The sequence below is a fragment of the Myotis lucifugus genome, unplaced genomic scaffold, assembly GCF_000147115.1.
Source record: "Myotis lucifugus unplaced genomic scaffold, Myoluc2.0 scaffold_84, whole genome shotgun sequence".
Lineage (NCBI taxonomy): Eukaryota > Metazoa > Chordata > Mammalia > Chiroptera > Vespertilionidae > Myotis > Myotis lucifugus.
This window is the reverse complement of record NW_005871132.1, coordinates 4,679,889-4,693,137: the sequence shown is the minus strand read 5'-3', so window position 1 is coordinate 4,693,137 and position 13,249 is coordinate 4,679,889. Positions and strand designations below refer to the sequence as shown.

Below are 13,249 nucleotides of genomic sequence, written 5' to 3'. Positions count from 1 at the left end.
GATTCTAATGTGCAGCCAAGGTTGAGAACCACTTATCTAGGCTAAAGGGGCAAGGAGGGGGCATGTACTGAGACGAGGAAGAGCCATACCTATAGGAGTGAGCTATTTCAAGAAAACCATGGATTTTGGGAGACACCAAGGGGAGTGAGTCCCCCAACCACTCTCTTCCCTGAACCTCCTATCTCTTGCTGGTACCTCCCTTTGCTGAACCCAGCCAGTAATCAGAGGGCATGAGAATGGGGTTGCTGTAGTACTTAGAAGTCAATGCCCAACATCACCACAAGAAAGCTCAGTAAGTGAATCTTGACATTGCATCTGCATTGTCAATGGATGGTTGTTAGTACCAATTCAATGAGAATCTCCAATTTGGGGTGCAGTAAGAAGGAAACTCTATTTAATGCAAAACAGCTCATTGTGATACAGCACAATGTGAGGTGTGAGGTGGCCCTTGGGTCAGACCCCTAAATAGTCTGCTCTTCTCCTCACTCATCTGCTTTGTTCTGTGCCAGTCGGCTCTGCCTGTGCTGGTCTATCCCACTCCACTCCAGTGAGACATCTTCTGAGTTTCAGCTCCAGCCAGGGAAACACAGTTTTTGGTGGAAACAGAAAGTGTGCTCTCAGGGACAGAGGAAAGCAGATTTATATAGACGGAAGTCCCTGCCCCTGGTCCCTGATTGGCCTGTCCTCATGCAAATGAGGACTCCAAATCCTCACCATTTAATTGTTCCAAAGACATTGTCCTTATTGGTCTGAGCCATTCGGATTGGTTGGTGAAGAAGCAGGTGGGGATATAGCGGCACAGCTCTGATTAGATGGGAAAAGCCTCAGTTCTATTGGTTGAAATAGAACTTCAGGAATTCCTTTATAAGGGCTGGCTGAGATGGCAGAAACACCATACAGGCAGGCAGTTCAGGGCAGAGGCAGGTAATTCAGTGCAGGTTTTTCCCTGAAATGCAGTTTACATGAGAGTTTCCTGTGTAAAAATGGCTGCTAGGCTGTTTTTGTTTGTTTTTAATTTAAGCCCAGTTAGCCACTAGCTGCTCTTTTTAGTGGGTATTTTCTTTCTCCGGATTCACAATATTAATATATATATATATATATTATTATTATTATTATTATTATTATTATTATTAGGAACACCGGGAATTATGTGATTCATAATTTGGAGAAAAGATTGAATGAAAGTTTCTGCAGTAGTGGCATTTGAGACCTTAAATGATGAGTAGGAGATTCCTAAAAGAAGAATGAGGTGGAGAGGCATTCTAGAGAGAGAATGCATAGAGCAAAGGCCATAATACTAAATGTATGGACTATAATTTGGAAAAGCTGGTGGTCTGGTGTGACTAGACTGTAGGAACTTGGTGAAGAGGAAGGGACATGAGCTAAGCAAAGTAGAATGAGAAACCCCTGATGGCCATGCTGGGGAGTTTCTAGGCCAGTGGTCCTCAAAAATGTGGACTGAAGACCATTAGCAGCAGCAGCAGCAGTTGAAACTTGTTAGAAATGCAAATTCATGGCCCCAACTTCACACCTACTGGGTCAGAAACTCTGGGGATAGGTCTTAGCAATCTGCATTTTATTGAGTCCTCCAATGATTCTGACACAAGATCAAGTTTCACAAGCACTGCTCTGGGCATTAGAGAATCACTAATGGCATATCATCAGAGGAGTGATGAGATCAGAGCTATTTTTCTCAAAAAAATAGTTTGCAGTAAGAGGAGGAAGGGAGATGGGGACAGAGAGAGTTTTATGTGGGTATTTTAATCATTCTGGTAAGAGAACTATGAAAATACCAATGGGGTAGTGAGATTTGAAGTGAAGGAGAGGCAGGACTAGTGATGATGGACATGTAGGCCAAGAGGGGGAAGCCAAAGGTGCCACTAAGACTATATATCAATGTACTATTACTGTGATATATTTTATATTACCTGTTGTTTTCCCAGGAACTAAAACTAAGTTTCCTCCTCTATAAAATCAGGCATTTCAACATCATTTCTGCAGTCCTTTTCGACTCCTATGCCAAGCAAATAAAGCTGTGGAGTGATCTGCTGTGTCTTTTCAAAGCAGTGGTTGGAATGATAACCCATGGCATTGCACTGTATCACATCTCAGTTGGCCTCACTTCCCTTTTTGTTTGTCCTGTCTTCACTGACCTGGGTTTGCACCTCCCAAACAAGTTGCTAACAAGTTGCTTGATTTTTGCCTAAGGATCTGTTTTGGAGGACTCAGAACCCAATCAATAGAAAAGAAAATGGTATCCAACTCCCATATGGCAATGAAAGCAAAGCCAGTACTACACTACAAGATAAATGTAAGAAGTAGCACAAAGGTTTGATTTTCCTGCTGATTGCTTTGATGCTATCTGTGATGTTGTAATTTATAATAGGAAATTTATAATATGTATTTGGTATTTGTCCCAGTTTGTGGCACAGACCTAAGATCCTTGGACTTTCCCGAAAGCTGAGAGACCATAAAGATGTATTTTATGTTAATGAGGTGACTTGTTATGTTACAGAAAAACCAGAGAAGAACCAAGCAACACTCAGAGAGTTTGGAGTTACACTTTATTCACCGAGGTGGGCTTAGAGAAAATGAATTCAAATTCTAAGCAGAGCTACAAGCAGAACTTCCCTTTTTATGAAAAGAGCCAATCCTATGTGTGCTTAGTGGTTATCTTGCTGGTGGCCTTGAAAACTACACAGTTCTATCCAATTGAAAAAATGCACCCTGCATGGCATTGGGCGTATCTAGTCTCTGGCCTACAAGGTCAGACAGCTAAGTTTATCTCCCTCAGTATTCAAACAAGCTGAAGCAGGCTAGAAAGCAAAGTTATTTTTTTAGAATAAGAGGCCGTCTAAAGCCGAAACCGGTTTGGCTTGGTGGATAGAGCGTCGGTCTGCGGACTGAAAGGTCCCAGGTTCGATTCCGGTCAAGGGCATATACCTGGGTTGCGGGCACATCCCCAGTGGGAGGTGTGCAGGAGGCAGCTGATCAATGTTTCTCTCTCATCGATGTTTCTAACTCTCTATCCTTCTCCCCTCCTCTCTGTAAAAAATCAATAAAATATATATAAAAAAAAAAAGAGGCCGTCTAAAAAATAGCAGAGAATTCCAAACAGTTGTTTTACAAAATAGGGGTTAGCCTTCACAGTTATAACGAGGTTGTTATGGAATTGGCTTGGAAGAAGGGACAGTTGTACACTTGGAGGTTCAGGAAAGTAAACCTTTATTCAAAGCTGCGCTGCCAGTTCAGGGGACTTAAAAATCCAGATCCTGAACCACTTAGACAATGAGATTTTCTCCTTATATATTTCTGAGTTTCTTGTTTCCTAACTACCAAGCTTCTGTAGTGAACTCACACAGCCCCCCTCGAGTCAGTTAGATGGTTAACTTAGATTGTATCTAATGTCCATCCTGGATGGCACCAGTGACCTCCCTCTAGTTAACCTGTTACATCCTTGGTGTATGGCTCTTGTAAATTGGAAGTATTTAGGTAAATAGGTCTTGCAAGACCAGATAATTAAGGATGGGGCAGTGACTTCATTATAGGCTATCAGGAATGTGCATTAAGGATACTGATTAACCAGGTACAGAGTCCGGCTGCTAGTTTCCTACATTCTTTCACAAATGGAGTAAATTATCGGCTAGCAAGAGTGTGCACTAGAAGGCAGGTTACTGGAACAAATTCAGATTGCTAGCTCCCACAAAATGTCTTATGCTCCCCATCAAGGTGACTAAAAATGGGATCTGGTTACCAGAGGAGCCAGCCACATGATTAGAGGGTTGGAACTTTCAGTCCCACTCCCTGACATCTGGGGAGGAGAGAGGAGCTGGAAATGAAGTTGAATCACCAATGGTTGACGATTTAATCCACCATGTCTTTGTAGTTCAGATGGCAGGGAAGCTCCATGCGCTTTCCTACATACCTTGCCCTGTGCATGTCTTCCATCTGGTCAGTCATTTCTGAGTTTTATCCTTTTGTAATACACAGATAATCTAGGGAGTAAATTGGTTTCCTGAATTCTGGGAGTCACTCTAGCAAATTAGTTGAATCCAAGGGGTGGGGTCGTGGGAAGAAGAGAAGAGATGAAACTGCAGCCTACACTTACCTTTGTAGTACTCTGTGTTAAGGAGGAAAAATATTAAGAAATGTGATTTTTCACAGCTTAAAATGATAGCAATGGAGTCAAAAGTAGTTTTGTTGTACACTGTGTTGTAGGAAACCACCAGAATCTCAACCTAAGGAAAAAGAAAAAAGGAGTAGGGAAAGAACACAGACCATCTGTTCCTAATATTTAAATTTATTTAAAGCAGATACAGCCGATAATACCTCACACAGAGCAAAAACAATAATCTACAGGCTCACCAATCACTCACACCATTAAGCTGCCTATGCACACACTACATTGTAATCAAGAATCTAGACCTAAGCAGGAACCAAACTTTTGTTTTTTTGAAGCAAATTTAGCTAAAGTTTAATAGATACAAAATAACTACTCACAATGGTGAAGACTTTAATGAATAATCAAAAATTAAATGCATCATCTAATATTTTTAAAGGCCTATCATTTAGTTTAAGCTTCCTCAACTCTCTAGATAAAGGAAAAGATTCTGGGTTTTTAAGTTCTTCAAATAGGACTTCTTTGGAGGAAATGTGCTGTGAGCAACATGTAGGAATGTGTATTTGAGAGAAGCCCAGAATAACAGGAACTCTTCAGTCACTCCATGGAGAAGTCCCCCTATGGGAGGCAGTATAGCTCTGGGGTGTAGAAGCCTTGCAGCCAGACTATCTCCTTCAAATCCCAGCACTTCTACTTATTAACTATGTGACTTTTGTCAAGGTATCCTTTCTTTTCATCAGTTTTCTCAGTTATAAAATAGGGATGCTAATAGTATCAATCACACAGATATAAAGATCTTATAAAGGGGACAAAATAAGTCCACAATAAATATTAACTATTACCCTCTAACCAAAAATATATGTGTGTGTATGTGTATCTTTAGGAAAAGAAAAAGACATCTTGTTCATCATTTTCAGAGAGGCTGGGATGTGGGTAACGAAATAAGAAACTCAGTTTTCAAATCAGTGGTAAGGACTCCAGAAATGACTTCCTTACTCCTGCCTCTGCTAAAGATTTCGGGAGCATATATCCCTCTGCTGGGGTATTAGCATCCTGAGTCAGGCAGCAAGAATATATTATGCACCAACTGTATATACCAGGCTCTATGTCATGAAAAATAATAGCCTTATACTATTTATTAGCAAAGGTTGCCCAATCTTTGCTCCTGGCCACTTTTCTGGCCATCAGGGAGGGAAATGTGTCTTAATTTTCTTTAACCAAAGCTTCTCCCCTCCCCCATTCACACTAGGATATTACCTTTAGGGTATTTAAAGAGCTAACCAACCAACCAACAATCAAAAACTAAAGGACCACCCAGAGATGGTAATTTAAAAAGGATCAATTGGCAGCTAGTATTTCAACTGAAGAGCACAGAAGATGATTTCAGACCCACAGCACTCCATTCCCCCCAACAATGACACAAGAATGAGGCACAACACCTCTGCAGAAAAATCAGATAGATCTTTGGGGCTTTTATCTTCCGTAAAGAGTGACACTCCAGAAATGAGAGACTATCAGATTCTTACTCTTACGTGAATCCCCTTGAGATAAGTATTTTTAAAGGTTGTTTCTACATTAAGATTTAGATTGGTATTTACTCTGCCTTTTCAACTGTGTCTTTGGAACACTTGGCTCAAAATATCCTCCAGCAGTCTTCTTACTCAATTCCTTTATTTTTCAGCTCCTGCTTGACGCGTTTCAGATAATTAGGATCAGGATAACCATACCTGCAAAAGGAAAAGCCCCTTAGTTTCACACATGGTTTTAAAGATTCTGTATAGCAGGTCCCTGGCATTAACATTGTGTTGCAAACATTAACAAGCAATCCTGGAGGCAGATGAATTATAATCACTTGTAAGTGTGCAGATGTGAGTCATTCAGCTAGTGAGTGAGCCTAGCTGTCTGTCAGGGGTGGGCAAACTTTTTGACTCCAGGGCCACAATGGGTTCTTAAACTGGACCCGAGGGCCGGAACAAAAGCATGGATGGAGTGTTTGTGTGAACTAATATAAATTCAAAGTAAACATCATTACATAAAAGGGTACGGTCTTTTTTTTTTTTTAGTTTTATTCATTTCAAACTGGCCGGAGTTTGCCCACGGCTGGTCTAGGATCTGCCTCCCAACAAGACTTTTCATTTTCAGCTTGTGGTAAGCTGTGACTCTAATAAAGTTATACTATACTATAAATATATAAAAAATATAAAATATATTAAAAACATGTTATATAAAAAATATAGTGTAGTATATATTTTATTACATAAATATATCTATATATATTGTATATACTACCGGAGGATTTTCAAATTTGAGAATTTGCAAAAATCTCAGGACCCTTTTGAATATTAAGGATCTGAGATATTCTATCTGAATTTCACTAAGAACAATTGGGTTGCCTACAATACAACTTTCACAACATTAAATAAGAGCTTTTCTACGGTACTATTAGCCAAGTAAATTAAGAATCTCTATGGACCAATGGGAGGAGGGGGTGTAAGGATGATCTTAAAAGAAGGCAAAGTAAATAACATTCTTAGGATCGACCCTTCAAATAAACAGGAAACCTCAAATCAAGTCATCTGAGATATCATTGATCTTGGATTCTGAAGACCCTTGCCTTTCGATGCAAAATTTAGTAACTGTATGATACTTTGTGGTATCATACAGTTAGAAGGTGATGGGAACCCATCTTTCTGCCTTTGAGATTAACCTCTCTCAAAATACTGTACCCAATCACACTTCTATAAATAGTCCCTTACAGCCATATCCTCAAATTGCCATAGCTTACAACCTCTAAACTCTGTTTGGCAATCATTGTATTTCAAAATGCTCTCACATTGCTGGTCCCCCGGTCATGGAGGTTTTGTGGTGGATATCATTCCATGTAGTGACGTTTGATCTTCCTGAAACTCGAGAATCCCCCACTGTGAAAATTAGCTTTTGGTTAAAGGCCTTTTGAAGCAGTGTCAAAACCTCCTTCCCTTCCTCGTTAGCAGGTAAGAATGCAGTTCGCCGTGTTCCAGAATATGGCATTCCTGGGTTTGGGTGCTCTTTCTGTGTGAAAACAAAACAATGTCACATGAAAACACTCACGAGTTTAAATTTTACTGTACAAGATAGATGTGTTCATTTGCAAATAGAGTAAATAAAAAAACAAAAAAAGTATAGAAATTTTGCTCATATTCCCAATAATTCATATTTCTCCTCTTTCCCTAAATTCATGCTGGGAATACCATCCACCCTAACACATAATCACCACCCACCCCTCCTCTCCCTTAATAGACACAAAAGGTAAGTTCTAAGCTAACACTGTTAACTTCATCACTACTTAAAGCCTTAAAAATACGACCATAGAAGTAAGTCCCTGGGAAATCCACTAATTGGCAACAGTATTCTTTTGCCTTGGTAATCCTAGCACACTGGAAAGAAATACAGGGATCTGAGAAACACTTACTGTTTGTATGCCTCCTCTCATATCATATTTAATCACGATGGAGCCATAGTTTTCATAGCCTGGAAGTGAATCTCCAATGTAATCGACAGACATCGTTCCCTCTGGCTGGTTCCCTTGCTGGATACCATAAACAGTCTGGCACACAGGACAGACTGGCTTATATGTCATGGCTTTCTTGATACAAGGGGTGCAGAATTCGTGCTTGCACTTTGGTAACACTAGCTTATTATTAATGGGCTCCATACAAATGGCACACATATCCTCTTCCTTGTTCATTCCCGATGCCCCAGAAGTGGCAGAGCGCTGGGATGTTGGTAAAAATGTTTCTGAATTATTAATATCAACATCCATGGGTGTTTCATGATCCTCATTTGATTTCTCTCCAGCTGACGGGGACATGCCCCCTGTTTTTAAGACATGTTGTTTTGCCTTTGCGATGTGATTTGGCAATCCAATAAAAGTAATTGATCCTTGATTTGGCACGAAGTCTACATCTGGATGCCTTTTTCTAAAGTTATCAGCAAACTTGATCCCATATAAGTCCTTTCTCTCCTTGGCCAAAGGAACAACTTCTCTCATCAGCTGACAAGAAACATGCTGATAGGCATCAATGAAACTTGCATAAGCATGCACAGACAGATCTAACTCCTTGTCCTTAGGTTCAAATAGAATGCAGGTTTTATCACCTTTCCCCAAAATCTTACTTTGAGTGTTGTACTTTTTTTCTATCTCTGATATCTCCTGGAGTAATTCAGCTTCTAAAAACTTATAGTGAGCCGTGTCAACCTCAATTCCATTCATCATGCACGCAGGAGGCAATATTTTCACAGGTACCTTGGCAAGACTTTCAGAGATTTGGGGGGCAAGAAAATGTCCGGCAGCTGAAATGTCATCTTGGGTCCCAGGGAGAGGTAATTCTCTTTCGTTCTCCTTTATAAAAAGCTTTTTAAGTTGGTGATAAAATCCCTGATTGACTTTATTTGCCTGCTTCTTGTCTGCTAATGCAACACATTCCTGCTCCATATTTCCTATGCTTTTCTGAAATTCACTGACAAAAGTCTCTTCGGCTGCTCTGAGGTCACCTGATTGACTTGAGGTGAAGTATAAAGAGACCGTATTCGGAGAACTCTCCTGGCTTTTTATTTTTACACCAAATCTTTTCTCTATCGAGTTTATTGTTTCAGGGTAGATATTTTTGAAGTATTCAAATAAAGGCAAGGGAACTGTGTGACAACTGCTTTTTCCTTCTGACTTCGTTCTTGGTTCAGAGGGAGAAACATAGCTGTTCTGGTCCTGCTGATGGAGTGGCTCCCTCTCTGTTGTCAAAGGAGCTGATTCCTGTTTCTGCTCACTTTTTAGGAGTTGCTCACTCAAGAAGCCATGTATTTTTTCAATATCTCTGAAGTCACCACACACCTTCTCAATTCCATCACAGCCCTCCATTTTTCTGACATTGGGGCAAAGAGTGGTTATGTGTTCCCTCTGCTCTTTAGAGAACAGGTTACAGTTCAGGTCAGCTGTGACAGTAAGGAAGATCTGAAAATTTAAAAGGAACAAATGAAATCTTTCAGACATCCAGGCCTACAGTCTCTTCTAAGGAGAATGTCTAAAGACTAGAGAAATAAATACTATGTCCTCCCTTAGATTTGTTCTTTCAAATCCTTTTCACAGAGGATGGAGCACACTATAGCCCACACAGAGGTTCTCAGCCCTGTCTGCACATTAGAACCACCTGGGAAGTTAAAAGAGAGGGGAAAAAAACCCCCAAAACCCAAGACCTAGGCACATCTCCAGAGATTCTGATGTAAATGTAGAGCCTGGACATGAGCATATTTTAAAGGCTCTGTGGACAAGCAATCTGGATTCTGCCACTATCTGTTTGATGGAGGGAAGGCACTTTGTCTTTTCAGGCAAGCTGCTGTGGTTCTCACAAAAGAGTCTGTAAGCCAGAAAGGGACCCATAAATCTGAGGAGGATGTTTTTTCCTCTTACTGGTTTTTCTAGTCTTCAACCCCCCTCCTTTTTTTTTTTTTTTTAACTAAACACCTAAGAGCATGCAATGTTGCTGAGTCCTCTAAACCCTAGCCTTTAGTAGCTCAAGTATAAGGCAAGCACAACAAATTAGGCTAAAAAAAAAATATATACGCAAATTAAATGGAATAAAAAAAAGCAAGATTCCTAATATTTTGTTCCCCTTCAAGGTCTTTGCACATGCTATTTCCTCTGCATGTACCATCCTCTTTCTAGATCTTCCTTTAAAATGTTTACTGAATCTAGCCACTTCTTACACCTTGATCAGAACCAGCTGAAGTTCAAGCCATTCTCACTTTGCACTTGGCCTACAGCAACTCCTCCTAATTGGGCTCTGACCTTCCACTCTAGCCCCTTTCAAAAATCAGTTATCCACGCAGCAGCCAAAGTGATCCTTGGGTCACTGTGGGTCGCGATCCCTTTGGGGGTCAAACGACCCTTTCACAGGGGTCGCCTAAGACCATCCTGCATATCAGATATTTACATTACGATTCATAACAGTAGTAACATTACAGTTATGAAGCAGCAACGAAAATAATTTTATGGCTGGGGGTCACAACATGAAGAACTGTATTTAAAGGGCCAGAAGGTTGAGAACCACTGCTTTAGAGACATGAATCAGACCACTCCACTCCCAAGGCTCAAAACCATATGATGAATCCCCTAACATTTAAGTGAAAATCCAAAGTCCTTACTTTCATCCCCAAAAACCTGACTTCTGGTTACCTCTCCAAGTTCCTCTCATATCACTCTCTCCCTTGCTCACTGCCCTCTAGCCCACTGGCCTCCCTTCTTGAAGCTTCGGGGCTCAGGATGTAAGCTCCCATCTTGAGGCCTTGGTTCTTGTGCTCCCCTCTACTTAGAACATTCTTCCCCCCAATATCCACTTAGCTAGCTCCCTTACTTCATGCATGTCTCTACTCAGATGTTACCTCATTCAAGAGGTTTTTCCAGATATCCCAAAGTAGTGGTCTTGTCACTGTCATTTGCCCTGCTTTATTCTTCTTCCTAGCACTTATCACTGTCAGACATCTATAATAATAAAAGTGTAACATGCAAATCGACTGAACGACCCAACAGCAGACCATCAGGACGACCACACTATGACACACACCGGTGACAGGCCAGCCAAGGTGGGTACAATGCGATTGGTCTGGGGGCCCCACCATCACCCCACCATCACCCTGCAGGGAGAGGCCCAGGCAAAGCGATCGATTTGGGGGGTAGGGGAGGCTCTGAGATTGCCCCAAAGAGGGAGGCCCAGGCTACCCTCTGTACAGCGATCAATCGCAGAACCCCGGTCGGGTGAGCGATTGCTCCAAAGAGGGAGGCCCAGGCTACCTGACTGGCGGCACTGCGGTGGGTGGGCAGGGCCTCCCTCTGCAGGGAGATCAATCTGGGGCCCCCAGAGGGAGGCCCAGGCCACCAGCCAGCAACGCTGTGGCGGGTGTGCAGGGCCAGCCAGCAATCACCCCACAGAGGGAGGCCCAGGCCAGCCAAGCAATCGCACTCCATGCCTGTCACCTGCAGAGGGTGGCAACCAGTGGCGGGGAGGGAGGAGACAGCACCGCACAGATGGCAAGCAGTGGCAGCAGCGGGGGCAAGGCCAGCTGCTGGCAGCCAAGGGAAGGAAAGCCCCAAAGGCCCTGATCACTGGCCAGGCCTAGGGATACTACCCAAGGGGTCCCAGAATGTGCAGGCCGGGCTGAGGGAACCCCCCCATGCACGAATTTCGTGCACCAGGCCTCTAGTTTTATTATAAATCTACTAGAGGCCTGATGCATGAAATTTGAGCACAGGTAGGGTCCCCAGGCCTGGCTGGTGATCAGGACCTTTGTTCGTTCCACACTACCCCCCGGTGGTCAGTGCACGTCATAGCAGGCAGTCGAACTTCCGAGGGGACAATTTGCATATTAGCCTTCTATTATATAGGAAGATTTGTTTACTATTAGGATCTGTATCCCTCACTAGAATGTAAGGTCCCTGAAGGCAGGGTCTGCTATGTAGCTAGCTGGGTCCCCAGCTTCTGTGACAGTGCCTGGCACACAGCAGGCAGTTGATATTGACTTGTCAAATGACTCTTGGCATGGCTAGCTCCTTCTCATTCAAGTCTCAGGCCAAATGTCACCTCAGAGACTTTGTCTCTGACTCCTGGTCAGAAGTAGCAAGACCTCCTTCCCCTTCCTCATCCTGGCATACATTACCATCTAAAATTGTCTTCTTTATTTGGTTTACTTGCTTATTGTCCTTTTATGTAGTGCCCCCCCCCCAGTAGGGACTTGTTGTCCTCTGGGTCCCAGTGCCTGAAACAGTGCCTGGCTCATAGTAAGTGCTCAGCCAATGGTTGTGAGACAATAATGAAATATATGGTGACTGGAGAGGAAGTTGCAAATACATACCTAACTCCTTTCCATACCCACCTTTTGGACACAGGAATCCACAGAATGAGGAATATGTTCATTTGGATGCTTCTCACCAGACCTTGCCCCTTGTGACTGTGTTTGCACTTGAGACATTCCATTCTTCTCTACTGAATTTTCAGTGCGTTCCAGGGAAATGGTCACAAGTTTGTCGTCAACCGGAATTTGGTGCTCTCCTTTTTCCAACACTCCCTTCTTAGCTTCAGTGGAGACATTAAACACACACACAAACAAGGGAGTGATGTCAAACAATCCTTTATTCAGGCACCTGTACCCTGCCCAAACACCCTCCCAGTGAGGGCTGCTCCCTGCGTGCTGGGAGGGTTTATGTTAGGGAATGTGAGGGAACTATTCAAAACTCTCACATGGGCAGCTTCGATTTTCTTGCACAAATGAAAGCTCAAGGCTAATAAAACATTGACAACTCGTGACAAGTCATGTCTCTGAAACTGTCTCGGGTTCCTTTTTCAATCAGATGGCATAGTACTCATATAAAGTGGACTGAAAAAAAACAACAGGGAGTCAGCAGTGCAGACTCAGAATTTTGTAAATATACATGTGTGTACTGACATTTATAGAAAAAGGCTGGAAGAAATATAGCAAAATGTTCACATTGCTTATCTCCAGGTGGTGTTCTTTATTCTTTTCTTTCTCTTTTCTATGGTGGGCATATATTATTTTTGTAATCCTCAAACATAATCAACGGAATAATTATTTGAAACATAACAGTGGAATATCTAAATGGCGAGGAGCCAGAGGCCTGTGGGGGACGGCAAGGTGTTAGAGCTGAGAAAGATGAGTCAGGGCCAGGATGCTGGGAGGTGTCAAGGGTAAGGTGCAGTCGGGCCAGATCAGCGACCGGGCACCTCTGGGCGCTATCCTCGCGTGGGCTGGTCGCTTGGCAGCAAGAGACCCCAGTTCCCGTCCCCCCACCCCCACCCCGAGACTGTGCCATGCTTTCTCCCGCCCTTTCCCCTCGTCGGCTCGCTCTGGGTCCGCCTGGAACCCCATGAGGCTGGGCCCCAGGGACGGCCTTTGCAGACCCAGCCCCAGCCCCAGGCCTGCGGCTCACCTGCCCGGTCCAAGAACTCCACCCGGAAGGCGCCGGCGCCCAGGTCTCGGACCTTGCACTCCCCGCCGCCCGACTGCCGGCTCTGGAAGTAGCCTTCCAGCTTCCGACGTAAGTTTAAGTTCAGGCCGGGCTCCGACACCCGCACCAGCAGCGGG

General features: G+C 43.1%; 2 protein-coding genes across 4 annotated transcripts in view; one reads left to right on the top strand and one right to left on the bottom strand.

The window, feature by feature from the left end:
- Positions 1-4,280: 4,280 nt before the first annotated feature.
- On the bottom strand, positions 4,281-13,248 carry DTX3L (deltex E3 ubiquitin ligase 3L; the record flags this gene model as incomplete). Its single annotated transcript, XM_006090963.3, has 5 exons — positions 4,281-5,847; positions 6,954-7,171; positions 7,572-9,107; positions 12,023-12,222; positions 13,095-13,248. Coding segments are annotated over 5 exons (2,178 nt in total), but the record flags the coding sequence as incomplete, so codon positions are not given.
- Positions 13,106-13,249, top strand: part of PARP9 (poly(ADP-ribose) polymerase family member 9) — a 30,965-nt gene continuing 30,821 nt past the window's right edge. For all 3 annotated transcript variants that reach the window (XM_023755798.1, XM_023755799.1, XM_014457763.2), the window contains exon 1: positions 13,106-13,202. The gene's annotated coding sequence lies outside the window, so the exon portion shown is untranslated. The remainder of the gene's footprint in view (positions 13,203-13,249) is intronic.